Source organism: Coloeus monedula, assembly GCF_965178545.1.
Source record: "Coloeus monedula genome assembly, chromosome: 9".
In the NCBI taxonomy this organism is placed as follows: Eukaryota; Metazoa; Chordata; class Aves; order Passeriformes; family Corvidae; genus Coloeus; species Coloeus monedula.
This window is the reverse complement of record NC_138789.1, coordinates 14,120,034-14,140,829: the sequence shown is the minus strand read 5'-3', so window position 1 is coordinate 14,140,829 and position 20,796 is coordinate 14,120,034. Positions and strand designations below refer to the sequence as shown.

Below are 20,796 nucleotides of genomic sequence, written 5' to 3'. Positions count from 1 at the left end.
TCTGGGTGTTAAGTCAGGAAGATGTGAAGATGTTAGAATGTTAGTGTGTGTAACTGGAAAGATAGAATAAAAGAATTGGAGAAATGTGCAAGTGTCTTAGTTAAAAAGAAGATAGGAAAAAAAAAATTAAGCAAGGGGTACTTCAAACAGCCAGGCCTTGGCTGGGAAGGTTCCATTAAGCTGTGTCTTTCTGAACTGCTCAGTAATAGTAGCTTCAGAGATTATTTTTACTTGTATACTCAGAATGAGCTGTTCTGAATAAACACACTGGAAAGAGGGACCATTTTTAAGTTTTCATTTCAGTTTTATCATTCTGTGAGAATCCTTTTCCTGTGAGACATCAAAACACTGAGAGGAGCATTTAAACTCAGATATGAAACAAATATCTCTTACTTTTAGTGCATTATCAAGACTCAGGAGAATTGAGAATAGAAGGACCTCTAACTGTGTTTTTTTTTAATCATCAGCCTGTCATAAATGCATGGGTTTAGTCCTTCTGCACAGGCACTGCAACTTTTAGAAATAAATGTACCTCAGGTGGTGTACTTGATCTTATGATGTTAGTTTCAATTTTGCAAAAATAAGGAAACGGTGCTACATACTACTTAAATGTCTTCAAATTGGCTACTTATATATGATGCTGGATGTTATTTTGAACTTCTTTGACAAAATACTCATAAGAAGTTTAATACTTACCATTGCTTAGTTCTCTATTCCTTCATGTATTCACATTAATTTTAATGGAATGAAGTATGATGTATAAGCATAGGTAGATAGTGCCGACAAGGGTCATATGTTAAAATTGACTTCACAAGTTGTATTTTGTTGGGTTATACAGTTTAAACTTTTCCAGTCACTTTAAGGATTGACTGTAAATTGATAGGTGCTTATAGAATGAGTGGGAAATAATTATGCAACTCAGCCAAATATCTGGCCATCTTGAAAGTTGTGTGTTTCATACATTAGGGAAAAGAAATGTAATCAAAAGACATTTTTATACAGTTACAGTAATTAATGTTAAATGTAGAGGTAAATTTTGTTTTCCCAACTGGTGTTCACCAGGTCTTTTTTTTTTTCCCCCCCACTTTCCTTATTCATTGATTCGTTTCAGTATGAGGAGTATCATGTAAGTTGTGAGACATGAAATTGTTTAGTAGCTCTAATACCTTTAAAATATGCAGTATGCATTAATATGATGGTTATTATTTTTACCTGGCATGCTCACCTGTCTCTCTTGTTTTGTATTGTTTTGCTTCATAAGGCTACTGTAATGAAAGTAGAAAATGGAACCCCTTTTTTCTGCACTTTTTCTTTCTCAGAAAAAGATATCTAATCTTTCTGATACTGTCAGTTTTGGCAGTGGAAGTAGTTACATAGATGTGTGTTCTTGTGGTATCATCATGTGGTTACCTTTGAATTTCTAAAATCCTGCTTGTGTTTAAAACAAAAAATCCCCATATATGGAGAGGATTTTGTTTTTCTTTTTACAAAAGAGGGTGGATAACAGACACCAGTTCATTTACCTCTCTGGATACTACTCTTTGAGATTTGTTAGTCTTGTGTATTATTTCATTGTGTTAAAACTGAGAAGTTTGGGTGTGTTAGTTTAGAATTTTCCCTTCCTATCAGAACCTTCTACATAATTAAAATGGCAGTGAAATGTGAGCTGAGATACCGTCTTTTGAACAGTAAGATAAGCACTTCTGGTTTCTATAGGGTTGGGGTTTTTCATTGGTTGGTTTGTGGGTTTGTTTAGTTTTATTTCCTGTAAAGGAAAGAATCTTGAAACCTACAAAATCCTCACTTTATTTATCCCTACTAGTAGAACAATAAGCTTGCTACTAGAAAGATTGATATTGGTGCCGTTTGAAGCCCTTCGTTAATGTGACATAAGGATTAATTGATGTTTTCATTTTTGTTGTCTCTTCTCACAGAGTCAGACTGCATTGCACTTAATGTTGTGTTATGTCTGTAGCTCTGAGTTTTAAATAAGTGGACTATTTTGTGTTTCTGGAGTTAACTATATTAATATTTTTAATTAATTTCAAGCGATTATCTTGAAATATTAAGAAAATCTCTCTTCTGTCATTTTTTTTTTTTAAGCGGGCCCAAGCTGTTCTTCAGGCAGTGACGGCTGTGCAGGCATCAAACGCTCCCATTAGTGGGACCACTGTTAGTGAGAGTGCAGTGACTCCAGCTCAGAGTCCAGTACTTAGAATAATTATTGACAACATGTACTATCCAGTAACCCTGGATGTTCTTCATCAGGTAAGTCAAATTTCATTTTAATTTGAGCTATGATTGGGAGAAACAGACATGTAAAACTTTATAATGTTTTTGGCAGATATTCTCTAAATTTGGTGCTGTATTGAAGATAATCACATTCACAAAGAATAACCAGTTTCAAGCTTTACTGCAGTTTGGTGATCCAGTAAATGCACAGCAAGCTAAACAAGTAAGTATAGTTCTCTTTTAAGGCTGGAGATCTTCCTGTACTCCCAACATTCTACAAATGTTGATCTAACAGAGTACTGCCATAAGTGTGTCATACTCCTCCACAATTTTTTGACATTAAAAAAAAAAAGAAGTGGAAGTTATTATACAATATGTTGTTATACCATGTGAAATTGGTGTTTAATGATGGTATGTTTATGGATACTGTGTCTGAACTATTTTAGACATTTGTATGAACAAATATTATTATAAGACTGCACAGACATGAAATAATGTGCAAGACTGCAGTAGTAAAAATGTCAACCAGAAGTAAGAATGTAGGATGTCATGGTGATGCATAATTAATTCACCAGAAGCAGCAAATTTAGTAACCCTGTTGGATTGTTGTCAGCAGGTACTTTTAAGCATCCATACAAAGATGTGATTTGTGGATTAGTTACAGATTTGTGAAAGTATTTAGTTAAGAGTAAACTTATTTGTAACCATAAATGCCCAGAAGACAGGGTGCAGTTTACTCATGTGGCCAGAGTGTGAAGAAGCCTTGTAGCAGTGATGGTGAGCAGGATCTTGCTTTTGTTTTATAGGAAACTCTCCTATCCTGGGTAGGAGAGGCAAGAACAGGTAACTGGTTTTATTCATTATAGCAGGAGTGAGCCTTTGGATAAATTATGGCAAAGATCAACAGCATGTCATCTAGACCAGATGGTTTGAATTAATTGAATGAGATATGCACATTTGTGGCAGTAGGAAAGTTGAACCAAAGGGGAAGGTGAGATTTTTATTATTATTATTATTATTACTATAATTTTCAAGAGATAAATGGAATTAATTTATATTTTCAAACCTTCACATGCAGTCTGGGTTTGAGGAAGGCTGATTAAAATTGATGTGCTGGTTAAGTGTTGCTTGGCAGCACAGAAAGTGCTTATTGCCTGTAGAAGACAGACTAGCTGAGAACTTCACCAACGTGAAAAGCTCACACCTCAGGCTAAGTTGGCAAATTTTCCTCTTAGTAGAGGAAAGACAAAAATGGGCTTCATTTTCTGTTGAAAAGAATGAGGACTATATTGAAGTAAAGACTTGGTTAAGTGGTGGAGGATGGTCGTTTTTGTCCTTATCGCCAAATGAAATACTGGGCATTGAGTAAAAAACTGTGAGATGATCAAGACAGGGAATCACAGAAAATAAGACATGTTTTCAAAAAGCAGAGTGTAAGTTTTCATGCTATAGAGGAAAACAAAGAAGAGAGAAGAGACAAGATGATACGCACCTTGATTTATGGTGGTCAACTTTAAGATAATCTACTCCTGAAAAGCAGTCTGGAAATACTTGTAGATCTGGAGTACAGTTTAAATTAGGGATGTGCTTTTCAGAGTTGAAATAATATCAAAGAGTTCAGAGACATGCAGATATATCATTGTACTCCATAAGAATATATATGGATGGGATAAACCTTGCGGGTTTAAAATAGTCATGCAGAAACTAGATCTTAACCTACAAGTGCTGCAGAAATCAATTGTGGACATTTAGATTTATATTAGAAATATTTGATAAATAGTGGGATGCTAAATGTATTTGTTACAGAAGGTTGTAATTCAGGCTTGACTTGTGTTTGGAAAGCTATTTTTCAGTAGTAGATGTTACTGCTGCTTTTAAAGTGCGTTTCTGACGCAAAATATGACATCAAGTGATAAATCTTTTGACCTCATTTTTTGAGTCATACATATTATCAGAAAATTCAATGGAAAGATGACGTCTGCGAAATGGGCTGTAGTGATGTGAAAATTACCAGTTTAGGAATATATTATAAAGAAGTTACAAACGAAAGGATGAGGTATGTAAAGGTATGAAAGGAACCTAAAAATCTTTTTCTGTTGTTGACTTCAGACAAACTGATACTAGCTTGTGCGATACTGTATTTATCTTTAAAAAAGCCCAGCATGTATGTTTCTCCAGTTTTGCATGTTTTGATTAGGGTACATGTTCACTAGTAGCAGCTCATGTGAGAGTGACTAAACTTCATTGAGTATGTGACTCCTGTATGTACAGTCATTGTCAGTGATGTTGGGGCCTTAATGTCAAATTGAAATGGTCTTAGGTTTATAGTTTCATATTTTAAGCAGTCTATGCAGAATGTTAAGAGTAGTATTGAAGGATGCTAAATTGGAAGGAAGGTTTGATTTCCCCACTACCCTCACAAACTAAATAGAGTTAAAATATATTTCTTACGGTTAAGCCAAGTGCCACCAGAACAAAAATAACTAAAGAAAGGAAGCAGTAAGGTGATAGGGGAAAAAAGCCCTTCAGTTTAAATACATCTGGAAGTAGAAGCAAGATGATGTGGTGGCTGCAATTAAGTTGCATGGAGTTCACAATCAAACACATGGTAAAAAAGTACAGTTTTTGATTTGTTTTCCATCCGTGTTACTGTAGAAGATAATGGGGAAATTTAATTTTCCGGTGGCCCTCTTCACAGGAAATCAGAATGTGGCCTTAATAGAAATTGAAGACTTATTAAGGAAGTTAAAGAGCAATTTGAAAAACTCAAGTGATGTAAGTACCAAGGAGAGATGCTATGCATTTGAAGGTTCTGAGAAAACAGTGACACTGACAAGAATATACAGTATGAAGCCTGTAGCCCTGTGGGATCTCCTCTGCTATTTGAATGAGCAGCTGGTAAAAAGCCTCATTCCTGCTTCACTTGTTGTGTAAGAAACTCATTTCCTGTAAAAGTAGATAGTGGCTACACTGATACTTGTTTTATCACCACCCTCAGGTTGTATCTTTACAGGTTCCTTGGGTGAAGACTGGGAACTTGAGGTTCCATATAATGCAGCAGTCTAGTCAGGGGTGGAGAAAGTAACTGAGAATGGGCAAGAGTAGAGCACATTGCACTGCTGTGCTTCTGCTGCTGCTGAAGGTTTTGTTTGGAGATGTCTGTATGGGTATGGAGCTAAGCACTAAAAATAGCCCATTTTTACTGTAAATGATGAGTAGTCTTAGCATAAGCAGCAGTACACCAGTAGTTTGGTATTACCATGGAGACATGAGAATGCTGGTGTTTCTGTCTGAGAAGCTGGCTAATTCAGAGTGTTGCTTTTGTGCAAATGTACTGGAAGGACCCTTGCCAAATAATGGATGTTAACAGTTATTAATGACTCATCTATAGGAAATTAACTGAGGCTCGTACGTAGTGCGTGCCAGTCATCTTGACCCAGCACAGGTTAAAAATATCACAGAGGTTCTGTTACAGTTGGCCAGTTGATCCTTCCTTGGCCCACAGGCTATTCGAAGATTCCAGTGAGGTTTGACTCTGCACTCAAGATGTCGGCTTTCCAGTTGTTTTGACTTAAAACTTCAGGGTGGGTCTGTGCTGGGAGCAGTCTGCAAAAGATCTCTGCTAGTCTGCATTGCCCTAAAATCTGTAATAGGAACTTCAGGTAGTCATTGCAGAATGAAAGAAAGGACATCTCCACATAGGATACTGAGCTGAAGGGCTATTATCTGCTATTATTGTATTAGGCTTTTTTGGACATCTTTAATTTTAAAGAGCACAGTTTATGTTCAGAAATAATAAGTAGTGTTCAGGTAAACAGGAGAGTGCTGGATTGCGTTGAGTCAGAAAGCCCAAGAAGTGCAGCAACAGGTCCTTTGCACATAAAGTATGTTAATTTTTGAGAACAGAATGTATTTACATACACTTTTTAGCCACAGAAACTTCTTGTGTCTTAGACACCTGTCTCAAAAGAAATTACTTTCATTCAGATGCATATCTATAGGATGCACTTGGGACACATCTCTCCCAAGAGATACTTATCTTATGACCTTCAGTTACTTTGAGGTACTTATTTTAGCTGGAGTATGTTTTGTAAGTATTGCTTGGTTTGGGGTTTTTTTTATGAATTTAGCTCTTACACCCTTCTAAGATCTTGTTTTTAGTTTTTTGGGTTTACTGGCACAGCCAAGATAAAGAATGGTACATTTGTAGAAGGGTCTCACGATACTTGATCTTGGTTTGGCCCATGTGTGTGTGGTATGGTATTACATGTGAATGTAAATATAAATACTCGAAATAGAAGTTTCTTAGCAGTAACTAGAGTTCTTGGAGATGATGTTAGAATGTACATTCACTAGCAGTATGGCTGGTCTCGGTTTTTTTCAGTATGTCTGTGAGAGGAACAGTGTTTGACGGTTTGTTGCACATTCTTTTGCCGTACAAGTAAGAGCTCAGGACATGCATTCACATTTGTGACTTTACATGTGAACAATTAATCTTGAAAAAGATTCTCACCAACCAGCATTTTTCTTGCATTGTTACAGGTGTATAATGCTGATGGTAGAGGTGGTTGGGGTTGGTGAGGGTTTTTTTTTGTTTTGGTGCTTGAAGCCTTTTCTAGAGTTTGACTACAGTGCTTTTTAAGAGTGCATCTCCTTCCTTTCTGGTTCAGGATGTTCTTTCAGCCTGTCGGTGTCCCAGCTACAATGGATTTCTCTTGTGCAGGACCTTTTATATGTACTTTTGGTCACTTTGAGTCATAAAGAGGAGTTTTTGCTGTTTCAGTAGAAGTTTTAGTTACTTACATAGCTCCCTTTAAACACTGACTGCTCGAAACTGCAAACACAGATATATCTTGGTTTGCTACTTTTTAAATCTGAAGTATTTCCATCAACTTAGCAGCCTTCTGCCAGCCACAGGTCAATATTTCTGCAGACTCCACATAGAGGTATAGTATGAATCCTCATGGGTCCCGTGATTGGGACAAAGCTAAAGAATACAGCCTTTCAGTCTAACTCATACCTGTTTTTTTCATTAGGGGAATGGGTATTCCCTTGATGGGCAGTGGCATTGTATTTGACAGTAAGTAAACTCTGGCCATGTAAATTGGCCCTTCCTCTAATCCATATCTTAGTGTATTTTAGAAGGTAGGAAGTCTTCTAAAAGTGATGGCTGATTCTCAGTATAAACTTTTTTAGGTGTAAGTGTTCAAGTGATACTCTTTTCCCAAATACCAACATTAGGAGTCTTGCATTCTGCTTTGTCACCGTGTATAAAAGAGCTAGCAAATTGTGTATGCTGTAATGGTGGTACCCACCACCACCCCAACAATACAGAATTAATCCTCAGCTTGTGTTCTATGAATAAGGACAGTAAGTTCTGCTTTTGTAATATTATATAAAGTACTTTTTAATTGGAGTTTCAAGCATAGGAGTTTCTCTTTAATTGCTAAGGATTTGTTGATACAGAGTCTAGATTTTCCAGTTTCTATTGGTTTTTTGTTCTATATGTTTTTAGAACTTTCAAGCTATGGCAAAATAATTATGTTGACTTAGATATTCTTTTACATTGGCTGAAAATGGGAGTAGTTCTTTTAAGTGATTTCATGAGCCCTGGAGATGTCAGCTGTGATAATATGTATTGTAGGGATGGCCTTGCTGGCCCAGGCCTAGCAGAGGGGGTGTCGGCAAGATGTTCAGTTTTCAGATGCATCACTGTATGAAAATAGCTATGTTGCTTCCACAGCCAGCAGGCACACAAGGTTTGTGCAGTGCTTAGCTCAAAATAAGAAGCCCTACCAGAACTTGAATGTGTTGTAAAGTACACTGCAGATGTAACCCAGCTAACTGCAAGAGCTAGCTCAGGTCCAGAAGTGGTACATTTCAGTCCAATGTTTCAGTCCAAACATTGAAATAAAAGATCTGATGTTTGTATTTGAAAATTTGGTTTATTTGGGGTTTTTTTTCAGCGCATATATATATATAAAGTAGTTTTATATTTAACGTAATGACTTGACTGAATGCTAATTTTTAAGATTAGCTGCATCTTCACTTCCTAACGTTCCTTAAGAATTAAACTGACTTTGTTTAAAAAGTTTCCGCGTTTTTAAGTCTCTCATATTTAACTGGTAGTACTTTGAGTGAAAGGAAGATATGGCCAAAATGTAAATGGGCTGAAATCCAGGTATATATATTGGCCTTTTTAAAGAGTGTTTTCACAGAGTACTAGGTGTCATGCTAATAAGCATTCTTTCAGAAGTACCAATTAATTGTGAAAATGAGATTTCTAAAAAACAGTATTAGTAACATCAGGTTAGCAGTTAAAGTTGGTTTTCTTTCAATTTTGGCACTAATTACCTTTAAGGGGAGAAGGAAAACATGCGGGAATAATGTATATATTATACCTTAACAGATGGCTTTCTAACATGGTAGTTAAGTCTAGATTTTATTTTTTCCTCAGTTGATTTTCTATGTAAAAGAGTACTTGTGAGATTCTTGATTTTTATTATTATTTTTCTTTGAGAAATCTATTTGGTGTTATGTCTGAATTTAAGCTGTGCTATGGAATGCAGGTTAATAGCTCTATTCAACAGACTAAATTCAAGTTTGACTGCATTAAAATGTCCCTTGCTACTTTGGTGCATAAAAACAGTTTCTAGGTAAGAAGGGAACATCGAGCTTCCTGGAATCATGTTGAGAGGTTAAAGCATTTTAATTGGTTTTAAGCTAGACAGTAAGATAGATAAATATCTATACGCTGACCTTGTTTAAAAAAAACACAACCAAAAACCCCAACCTTGTGCAACCAACCTGTATTGTGTCTTTTAAATAAATTGTGCTCTCTTTTCCAGGCCTTAGATGGTCAGAATATTTATAATGCTTGCTGTACCCTCCGAATTGATTTTTCCAAATTGGTGAATTTGAATGTCAAGTACAACAACGATAAAAGCAGGGACTACACTCGTCCTGACCTTCCATCTGGAGATGGACAGCCAACGCTGGACCCAGCTATTGCTGCAGCATTTGCAAAGGAGACCTCTCTTCTCGGTATGACGCTGACATTCTTCTTCTGTATTGCAAAGCCTCTTCATTAAAATATTCGTTAATCCTTCTAACAACTTAAATTGCAGTAGTGTCCGAAGGCCCATTCAAGGTTCAGTCTATATTGTGATCTGAATTGTAGTAACACAATTACATTGTCTTTAGAAGTACTGTGAAAAATGAATGCAAACTTGCGTGACAAAATGACAAATGCACAGAGTGTTAGAAAACATCAAGTTAGTTCAACTTGTATCCCGAAATCCATCCTTCCCTCTTTCATATGTTCCTGTCTGTGGCCACCTTGCCCACCTTCCCATCAAGTTTGTAAGAGAGACTTAAGAAGATTTGCATGATTTCTTCATGCTAATGTTTATTTGTACTATCCGATAATGAAAATAATGTTTTGCTGGTTTCCTTCAAAGAGGAAAGATTATGCTCTTTGCTTAAAAAACCCAAACCATGTGGTGCTAGCCTGTATCTTTCTGTGAATAAAAGAAAAAAAATCAGTAGTTGCACTTCTAGTGCTACAGTATATGAGTTCTAATATCCTGTCAGCCTTTGAGTTCGTCAGAAGTTGGTGAAATGCTCTGATAAAGGTGCAGATATATCTATCTTCTGACTATTACCAAAATAATCAATGTGTACTCCTACTCCTGTCAAATTGGTTTTCAGTGAGAACACCTTTCACTCTTTAAAATGTAATAGCACTCAGATGTAGAATCATTACTTTTATGAAAGCTGATGTTATGTTGTGATCCTTGTTCTTCCCACTTAATCTTTTTCTTATTTTTTTTCTTTTATCCTTTCTCATTATTGTTCTGAAGAAAACATAACAACAACATAGATTTCATGATTTTTTGTACAGTCTGGGCCGAATTGAAGTAAGTTTGAGTTAATGTAGGAAAGAGGGGCCTCTGCTCTCTGTTATGAAAGATAGAAGGCACTTAGTGAATGATGTGAGCCCAGGAAGAGGTGAATATTGTAGCTAGGGCTACTGAATGTTGCATTGTATTTGCCCCTTTTCTGAAATCAGGTTACTTGAAGGATACATTTTATATCTAGTTGTAAAGTACACACAAACCCAATTCCCCCAAATTCCAGAGCGCTTGACTTTACATCTCCAGCATGACTTGCAAAATGATGTATCACTTGCAGCTACAGCAAAAGTTTTGGGAAGTAAAAAATACTGTAAGAATCTGAAGTCTCAGAAAAAAACTTGTACCTAAAGTTCATTTTCTTTTTTTCTCTTTTAACTTCCCATAATTTAAAAATTGAAATCTCTCATTTCATGCTTCAGTTGGGAAGGTGGATGAGTGTTTGTGGAGAAGTTTGACACCATAGAGATGAGTGCTGTAGGAGCACCCTTGAGGCAATTAGTAATTCTTTTGTCAGCCCACAATGACTAGAATGTAGACATGGGGCTGCAGTATGAGTAGTAAGTAGACAAAAGCAAAGTAAAGCTGCTTATTAATGAGACCCATAATATTAGGCATTGTAAGGCAGGGATTTAGGAGAGGAGAGAGTAAAGATTCATGAGTTACAAAACAGTGACAAATGCAGCACTACTTATGTAACTCTGATTCTGACATTTTCCTGAATCCTGAGTAGTTGGTTTCTAGTCTCAGGCTTACTAAAGTATTTCCTTGTATATAATACTTACAGTATGCATCAAATTAACAGGTTTAATTTGCTTGGCATGGTGGAATCACACTCTGCAGATGCTTGGGGCTTTGCATTTCTATGGATATATTTAATTGGGGTTACTGTACTTTCTGCAGTTATCCAAGTGACTTTAGTGGAATTTATGATCTAGTACTTTACACCTGAAAGTCACTTACATACTTTTGATTTTTGTCTGCAAAACTACAAAGTTTTCTAACATTTTGATTTTAATCACTCATTCTTTTGTGTATATTAAAAGCAATTTCTAAAAAAATTATGAAGATGACAGTTTCAATAACTAATTAAATATTATAATTTTTACTACTTGGGTAGACCTCCTTACATTCACTGTTTTTCCAAGTGGTAGAAAAATAAAAGGTACACAACCTGAGGGACTTTCATTGCAGCTATGGAACATTTTCAGAGCATCAGTGAAGTCAGTCATGTTTATTTTGATGCGCAGTGGAGATTTTATATCATCTTGGCTTTTTGTTCTGTAAAAACGTTCATTGTTTCAAAAGAGACTTAAGGGAGCTGGGTACATTTTCTAAATCTGCTCGTGGCCAGTTGGGTGAGCTTGTTATATTCTTAACTCTTCATCATCTATCAAATGGGGATGGTTTCTAAATAGTTTCAGGTAAGTCCTAAACAGTGCGTTACATGGTAACTTATTCATAATAGAAACTCTTCTTATTTTTATTTATTAAAAACCTTTTAATTGCTTAAATCAGCATGACAAAGTACAGTGGAGCCTGCAGACCAAGAATTCTGTTTGCTGTGGCTTTGTAATTTGTCTGACCTTTTCAAAAAATGAAATCTATGTGTGCTATGTAATCAGTTAAAAACATATCAATCAAATAGATGATCTAGCCTGCATGCATCATCACTCATTCATCTACTACATCCTCACCTGTGATAAAATAAGGTTTCAGAAATCTTTGAGAGTGTAAATTGGACAATATTCAGTGAGTCTTAATATTTTTTGAAAGAAGGAGAAAATTACTAGTGGATGAAATGGTTTCAGATGAATTATCAGAAGCAAATTTATTTATCTTCTGGTTTTTACCTCACATATGAAACAGTAGATACATTCTCCCTCCTCCTCCCCCCCACCCCTCCAAGTTACAGATGTTACAGAAAAACTTTGGATAGACAGCAACTGTATTATACTGAACCACAACAAACAAAGTATTTAATAGAAGAACTGTTTATAATTGCAAATACTGATATGAAATAATACGTTACTCACTGTTGCAATTTAGATATTTGTTTAATATTAGAGCTGGAAATACATTGTTGTGCTTAGGGCTCCCAGAGCTTTATCCCTTGCTGTCATTGCTGGCGTTCTTTGTTCGCACTTTCCACTAATGCCCCTTTTTAAGATTCTTACTACTAATTTTGAAGGATAATAATTGAAAATACTTTTATAGGAATGGTGTTTAATTAATCATTGTTTTTTAACTTCTTCAGTGGGACCAAGAATGTCCTTGGGAGGGTCTGATGCTATGAAGAATTTTGCCTTTTAAAGTATGAGTTACTTGGCTGTGCTGTGCCCAGCTATGGAAAGAACCATAAGAACTTCACTAGTCTTCTTTAGATTCCTTTGTTCCTAAAAATGCTGGACTGGTTTAAAGTTCCTAAGGTTAGGGAGAGGTGTCTAGACATACTAGAAGACTTGATATGCTCTAGTAAGACCTGGTAGCTTGACATTTTCTAAAACTTAAGTGATTGCTATTGACCTAGTTATAAAATAAGTTGTATTTCCATTGTGTTGACATCTGCCATGCCTTACTGTCCTGGAAAAGTATTTGGATACATCAGTGCTCTTTTACTGAGCCCTGCATGATGTGCAAATACAATGTTGATCAAATATGATAAAGCTGTTCCTCTATAAACTATGTGTAGTGCATATTTATCACAAGAACCTTTCGTGAATCCTGGGAGTAGCACGCTCATCTCATACCCCAGTGACCTGACCAGACAAAACCAACACTTCTCTGTAGGATTTGAGTTTCCTTGGAAGAAGAAAACATAAAAGCACAGCTGAAGCTTTAGCTGAGGCTAACATGCTTCTTCAGACAATAGGATTACAAAAGCCACAGAGCATGTTGAATTTTGAATTTAGAGGGTTGCCTCCCCACCTCATGCTGAGGCTGTGAGAGATAGTAAACCTCTTCATGTGGCCAGCTTCACTGTTGAGTATTTAGCCAAGCGTTAAGTTGAAGTGAGGAATGTCTCAAATGATGGAAAATAAGGATGTAATGATGCAGAGAGCACAATTAGTGTTTATTCTTACTGATTTAGTCGACATTTACTTTGTACCATTTTGATAAACTAGACACTTCAAGCATTTTGGAGTGCAGTGGAAAAAGTTTTGGTGCACAATAATGGTTGTTTGAATAGAAAGTACTTTTTACACCTCATAACTTTGCAGACTTGATCTGAAAAAAAATATTTTACATTTCTCTTATGTTAATTTAGCAACCCATTTCACAACCCTTTGGATGACTTTAACAGTGGGATGGTCTGCTGTGTAGAGTGGTGTATGCACCACTAGTACTGATGTAGGAACTTTTTTTTTTAAAACGACTTGTGTGTGTTTCGTAAAATATGCTTTATTTTAAAATTAGGGCTTCCTGTTGCAGCTGTTCCAGGAGCTCTGAGTCCTTTGGCTATTCCAAATGCTGCAGCTGCAGCTGCAGCTGCTGCTGCTGGCCGTGTGGGAATGCCTGGAGTTTCAGCTGGTGGCAATACAGTCCTTCTGGTTAGCAATTTAAATGAAGAGGTCAGTGAAACAATTTTACTTTTTTTTTTCCTCTTGAGTCACACTTCATTTTTCAGTATTTTATAATTTCTTTGCATTTGGCATTTTACATTTGGATTTTAAGCTCAAAGGATTTTTGCTGTTTTTTTTAATAATCCCCAAAGCTTATTTTAAAGCCATTATTGTTAAATACATTTATTTTCCTAGGTAGCTAACAACTTAAAATATCCTTTGACAGTCAGCTACCTATTTTTTTCTAAGAAAAATTTGGTAACTACTGCATGTTTGAATACCCAACTATTCTTTCTTTTGTAATTGTAATCATGTAAACTAGAATTTCTGTTTTGTTTCTAATTGTTTGCTGTTTCATTTCATGCTTGTATCTCACATTTTTGAGTCTTAATTTATGTGAACTACTCTAACACATTTTTCTTTGAAGGTTCTCCCAAAGATCTTGACGAGGCAGTCTTCCAGTCTCTCTTAGTAATTTTTTTTTCTTTGCAGTTACTCATTTGTCTTAAAAAAAAAAGTGGTGGCAAAGCATTTTCACCTTAACTGTATCTTTCTTGCTAACTCTGAAGTCTAAAGGGATTAATTTAGTTTTGCATTTTTACTGTCCTTTACATTTATTTTGATGGCTGTGAAAGCTGGTATGAAATGTGGGAAGTTTGTATCAGTCTAGCTGTTCCATTTTTAACTGGCCTCTGTCACTGTAAATCATTAAGCTTTTTTTATCATCTGGTACTATTTTGTCATCCACAGTCTTGCATGTTAAAATGTTTCAGATCAGAGTGCCATTTTGAAAGATATTTTGCCTGCATTTCATAGCCAGCCATGCTTACGCAGTTAAAGTTTAAATTTTAAAATTTCTATTGCATGCTTTTTTTAATTTATGTTCATGTTGAGATGAAATGCTGTAGTTTACTCTTAATATGAATGTACTTTACCCATATTTGTCTTGGGTGACTACATTTTACTCAGTTTTTCTTGTACAGTACATAAACCAACCATTTTCTGACCAAATTCCTGCATTTCCTATGTACTGACCTATATTTTATTTTTTTTTGTTCCCCACTTCCTTATTTTTTTTTCTTCTGCATTGCTGTATTCCCTCCCCCATTTCATCCTTTTCCCTATGTGTTCAACTTCCCTTTCCTTGTCTTTACCCAAATTCCCGTGCCCTTCCCTGTCTTACCCTTCTCCTCGTCTTTGTCTCCATTCCCTGTCTTCATTCCCTATGTTCATGCTTCTGTGCTTGAACAAAATGTTCCTCGGACCAACTTGCCCCAATTAACCGCCTTGAACCATGATCCATGACCACCTCACCATTCTGCGGGAACCACCCTTCGTTATGGATGATCTGTTCATCTCCGCTCTTCCTCGACTCTTCTCTCTTCTTGTCTTACGCTGCTTGCTCTTCTCTCCTTCTAAAGATGGTTACGCCCCAAAGTCTGTTTACCCTCTTCGGTATGTTATTGTTAGCACTATACTTTTATTATTGATTTGATTTTGTTTTTATGGTTTTTGTTTGGTTGGTTTTTTTGTTTCACCTTAATTCTTATTTGTAGCTAGCACTTTGGCTTAAAGTTGAATAGTAAATCTTTTGCTATTTTTCTTTTGCTGTTTAAATCTCTCCATAGACACAGATTTTCTTTTAATGCATGCTAATATATTTTGCATGGTCTTTAATTTTATATCATTCACATAGCTTTGAGGGTTTATCAGAAATTATTCTTTTCAAAATTCACTATTCAAAATCTTTATCTCCTTTATTCATTTGTGAGTGTGTTGAGTTTGAGTGAGTGATCTTGTTGCTGTCTGAATGTTCCATTGATATGTCAAAATACATTACTTAGGTGGCTGGCTTTAAAATGAACTTTTTCTTTTGGGTTACTTTTGACTTTGAAAAGGTGTTTATGGTGATGTGCAGCGTGTGAAGATTTTGTACAATAAGAAAGATAGTGCTCTTATACAGATGGCTGATGGAAACCAGTCACAGCTGGGTAAGATTAGTTTTCTGTTTATATTCCCATTAGTTTAAGTACTTGGAAATTAGGCTGTGTAAGATCAGGTGAACTAAGTGTGTTTATATTTGTCAGTTTGCCTCTTACTCTGGTTACCCACCAGATCCAAAATCTTTTTGCATGCACTTGTGTTCCAGAAGGTCTGCACCTAAATGAATACCCTAAATGAATTCAAAAGCGAATCAAATGTGGTGATCCCTAAATAAAATTATTCACAAAGAGGCTGCAGACCTACTTCTTGATTCCAGTCTTTTAGCACACTGACCCTTTGATTTGCTTGGGTGTTTTTCTTCTTTGCTTGTGTAATGTACCACAAGCTGTTGAAAAGTAGCACTCAACTGAGTAAACTTGTCTTTTTCAGCCATGAGCCATCTTAATGGACAAAAAATGTATGGAAAGATTATTCGGGTTACCCTTTCTAAACATCAGACAGTACAACTACCTCGCGAGGGACTCGATGACCAAGGGCTGACTAAAGATTTTGGTAATTCACCTTTGCACCGCTTCAAGAAACCTGGTTCAAAAAACTTTCAAAATATATTCCCTCCTTCTGCAACACTTCATCTGTCCAATATTCCGTAAGTGTTCCCTGTCAGTAAGCCGCTAATATTCATGTGAATCACAACACACTGAATTGCCTAATGATTTCCTGCTTATGCTTATTTTCTGTCTGTCTGTAGACCATCAGTAGCAGAAGAGGATCTACGCACATTGTTTGCTAACACTGGAGGCACTGTGAAGGCATTTAAATTTTTTCAGTAAGTAGCTTTTCTGCACATAGCTCTAAAAAAAGAGTTTTTGCAGCACATCTTAAGAAAAAGTACATATCAGATAGCAAACATTAGGAGCAACCCCTGCAGTGTTCAAGTTCCTAATTCCATTATTTTGTTTCAGAAGAGATCACAAGATGGCACTTCTTCAGATGTCAACAGTAGAAGAAGCTATTCAGGCTTTGATTGATCTTCACAATTACAATCTGGGAGAAAGTCACCATCTGAGAGTTTCTTTCTCTAAGTCAACTATTTAAAAAGGCAGATAGAGAATGAAGGTGTATTGCATTGTTTGGTGTTGTCACCTTTTGACTGTTCAGGAAAGTGGGGACCAGAGTTTGTCTTCTGTTTTTGTTTTTTTTTTTCATGCTGTTATCATTCCTCGATTGTTTAAAAAAAAAAAAAAAAAGGCAGTGATATTAACTGCTTTTCAACTGTTTAACTGTTGTTTAGATAAACCATTGTTTTGTTTAAAAGATTTCAAGTTAATACCACATTTTTTCAACTTAGTTGACGTACGTGCCTTAAAAAGGAAAATTAGTACTGCTGGAATTGCATAACTAGTAAAAAGCAAATTTGGTTGTCTGGGGCACATTGTTACATGATAATTTAAATATGTTTAGGCAGGGGTGTGTAAAAAGGTTAAGTTTTTGTTTTCTCCTGCTTGATAGATTTCTTTATATGCTGGCTTGTCACTTACTTTTCTTTTTAATTGGATAAGATGCATTATGCTGAAAGAGTAAAATGACATTATTTGAGTTTTGCTACTTTTTGCTTTGTGTTCTTTTTTAAAAAAGGCCTTTTGTATTTCATTGTTCTGGTCTAGATTCAGTTATGAATGTAGGCATTAGTTAAAATTAACAAGGTACAGAATATTAATTTCTTAAAGGACAAAAAGTGACTTCTGTGACTTTGAGCCCTACGTGAAAAGCATTGTGGAATCTTAACCTTTTTGTACACACTCTTGTGGGATGTATCATATAAATGTCAGCACTAAGTAATGTCCTGTTTGTGGCTGAATATTTTCCGTAGATGTTTTTGGAGTTGACATGACTTACGTGCATTTCAATATATATTGCCATCTTTAGTTTGTAATTAAGATATGGAATATGGTTGTGGATTTCTGAGCATGTACAGACTGGTCAAGCTAGTTCAGGAAATGGTGCATGTATTTTTCAATGATGAAGAAAGTTTGCTGCAAATGCTTGCAGGAAATTTTGTGGCAGTTTCCTAAAACTGACAACCAGGTGGGACCAAAGTTTATGTGCCTTTAGTCTTAATTTACCTTGCATTGTAATATTCAGTTTTAATAAATCTCTTCAAAATATTTTGTATTTAGAAATTGATCTGACTTTACTATAAACATGGCTCAGAATCTGCAGATCCTGTTAATTTGAAAGCAGTTCACTGAGAGTCTGAACTGTTACCTTGATTCTGTTTAAATGACCAATACTTTTTGAAATTGATGTACTTAGTTTCAAGATTCATAGATTCTGTTATCTATGTAGAAAAAAAAGGTCATGTATATTTTCTATTAGTTGAGTTTTTACATCTTTAGAATTGTAAAATTCAGTATAGTTTGAAAGTGGCACAATTAAAAATTAATTTTCTAACAAAGTTGGGAGGTTTGATGGTTGTTTAATTTCATTTTGTGTGTACTCTGCTTACCTCTGTAGCATGCTCAATAAACACTTCTGTAGCTCTGTATTCACCTTTTCTGTCTTTCTCTGCTGCTTTCTATCTCTCCTCTTCTTTGTTTTTCACTTCTACTGTGCTTCTAAATTCATGTTTATTCTCTGCCAGGGTGGGAAAAGCGTAGTATTAAAAACTGCTATTTATGGCTCTTTACCATAAATCTGATGCTGTGAAAAATACCAGCTCTATTTTCAGATAGTGACCCCTTTGCAGGCATATGTGCAAATCAAACGTTTCCCACCCTGTTACAACTTACTGCTTTAAAGACATAACTTTTATTGTAGTTTGTTAGCTCTCTCTTTCTATCTTTTTAGTTTTTAAGCAGATTTATGCACTAATAGATCTCTCAGGTTTGCCATGCTCTCTTGCTGCAAGTTTCATCTTCCATTTTTTTTGTGTCTGCTAAAGATTTCCTACTAATCATACAGTGCACTCATGGGTGAAAGTAACAAAGGATTTAACATGAGATTGTGGACCATACATGTTTGAGAACAGGATACTTCACCTTTCCAGAGTCTTGGGTTCAAATGAATATTAAAACAGTTTGGGCACTTCAGTAGTGTTTCCTTAATTACTTTGAACTGATTGTTGTGGGGTTTTTTCCCCTTCAGTTAGAAATAGGATTTTACACAGTTGCCATTTAAGAATAACTGAATGATCCTGGAGCATTCGGTAAAAGCTGTCGGCATTCAAATCAAAGCATTTTCAGTCACTTTAGCAGTACAACCGCTTGTAGATACGTTGATGTCAGAGTACTTTGTGAACTGATGTCTTCCTTTGGGTGGCTTTCAAATCAGTAAATTGCTATCAGCTTTTGAAGGTCATGCTATAATATAGGGGACTTGCATTAGTCTTAATATGTTAAATAAAATGAATTTTATCAGAATTACACCCAATAGATGACTGAAGTTATACTCCAGGCATTGCAGTGAGGACCCAATCTGAAGTGCTGGTAGAATCCTATTCATCCATACTCAAAGCTTGTGAATCAGCATCTTTTTACAACTCAAGCACCCAAACGCATAGATGTGACTATTTCCAGTGATTTAAGCAGTAGTTAAGGGTCTGACTGAGCTGATCTGTTACGTTTTTCATCTGTACAATATGATGTCCCATATTTTTCTAAAATAAAAAGTGTGTCAGATTTCCTTTTGTGTATCAGATGTGCTTGTGTGTTTCAACTAGAAATGTGAATTGAAATTTGCCATTCCGTGGGTTCGGCTTGTGCTGAATCGTTTCCACTCTAAAACATGTATCAGATAGCATACAGTGATTGCCATATGTGTAATTTTGAAATAACTGTAAACATCTGCACTGTCTGATTGTGTATAAATATAGGGGTTTATAAAAGGGTAACTTATATATTTCTTGCCAGGCTTATTTCCTTAAAAAGAAGTTTCTATACTTATCTCATTTTGAAAATTTCTGTCACCAGAACCTCAAGGGAAAGAGTATATATTGGCTTTGACTTGTTATAAATTCAGCAGCCTTTTTTATGAGGATATATTTGTATCAGCCAAAATTAAAATGACAGTCATAATTGTCATGAAAGCATTTTTTATTTACCTGAAAAAAATCACTGTTCAGTTATTGATACTTAGTCTTTAAAGTGGTATCTCTTCAGAAAATACAGATTTAGTAATATCCTAACTCCTAGAACTTTCAAAAACTTGTTTTTCATGAGATGGTACTGCATTTTGTATAGTAATTTGTACATTTTTGTTGTTATAAAATGTAAATAAGTTTCTGTATTTTTAGCTCTTCAGAATGTGAAAAACATCACTTTTATTAAAATTTTACTAAAAATAAGATTCATGAATAACTTCTTACACTCCATGGAATGTGAGTTTTCAGATTGTTAGTAAAGCTTTACCATAGGCATGGTGATTCTCCAAACTCAAATCCAGATTTTTAAGATAATTGTGATATTTTGTCAGAAGGCAGTTGCTAATTTTTCTTCCTTTGTGAATTGTTGTGTTTTTCTCTGGTGGAGCAGTGAAATTGGTTGGAAAAGTCCAAAAATGATTCCTTGATCAGATAATGTCCACTGGCAAATACAGTATGTAAGTGAAATAAACCAAAAGCTTTTAGCATTTTAGCTAGAATTTGGGGGAAAACCTCAAAGTTAAGTGAATACACGTAGAAGTATTTCTGCATTTTGTGTTTTAACATGTTATGAAGGGTACTTTTGCCCTGGAGGAATAACAGTTCATACAACTATTTGTAACTTGCTGTTTTTAATGTTTTACGTTAATAATCAGTTTTATAAGCCATCTTACAGGAACAGTTTCTTTGATTCATTATAAGTTTCCTTATGTTTTATAGTATCTTACAGCGTGACAAGATGAATCAGATCCTGCTATCTGCAGGATTTAAGGCACTGTGATTTCAGACTCTAGTTTACTCCAGATAATTTGTCTAATTCTATGCTTGGATAACATGCACTTCTGTCAAAACATTAGAAAGAAGAATTATGTTTTTCTCTGCCAGCAGGAATATAACTCAACTAGTCCATCTCAAGAAATGGTTTTTCCAATATCAAATGTGTTACAGTGAGCAAGGCTGCTCAAAAGATTTGATTATGTTAGGTAGGGATGAGGCTGAAGCCCTT

The 20,796-nt window shown here is 35.5% G+C and overlaps 1 protein-coding gene across 5 annotated transcripts in view; it reads left to right on the top strand.

Moving 5' to 3' along the window:
- Positions 1 to 19,289, top strand: part of PTBP2 (polypyrimidine tract binding protein 2) — a 46,717-nt gene extending 27,428 nt beyond the window's left edge. For 2 of the 5 annotated variants that reach the window (XM_082286740.1, XM_082286744.1), the window contains 9 exons: positions 2,104 to 2,268; positions 2,345 to 2,455; positions 9,081 to 9,276; positions 13,563 to 13,717; positions 15,130 to 15,163; positions 15,607 to 15,699; positions 16,082 to 16,298; positions 16,401 to 16,478; positions 16,615 to 19,289. In XM_082286740.1, the coding sequence (XP_082142866.1) occupies positions 2,104 to 2,268; positions 2,345 to 2,455; positions 9,081 to 9,276; positions 13,563 to 13,717; positions 15,130 to 15,163; positions 15,607 to 15,699; positions 16,082 to 16,298; positions 16,401 to 16,478; positions 16,615 to 16,747 (1,182 nt within the window). In that variant the 3' untranslated portion in view covers positions 16,748 to 19,289. The remainder of the gene's footprint in view (positions 1 to 2,103; positions 2,269 to 2,344; positions 2,456 to 9,080; positions 9,277 to 13,562; positions 13,718 to 15,129; positions 15,164 to 15,606; positions 15,700 to 16,081; positions 16,299 to 16,400; positions 16,479 to 16,614) is intronic. The other 3 variants (XM_082286743.1, XM_082286742.1, XM_082286741.1) reach the window with 3 other exon arrangements.
- Positions 19,290 to 20,796: the final 1,507 nt, after the last annotated feature.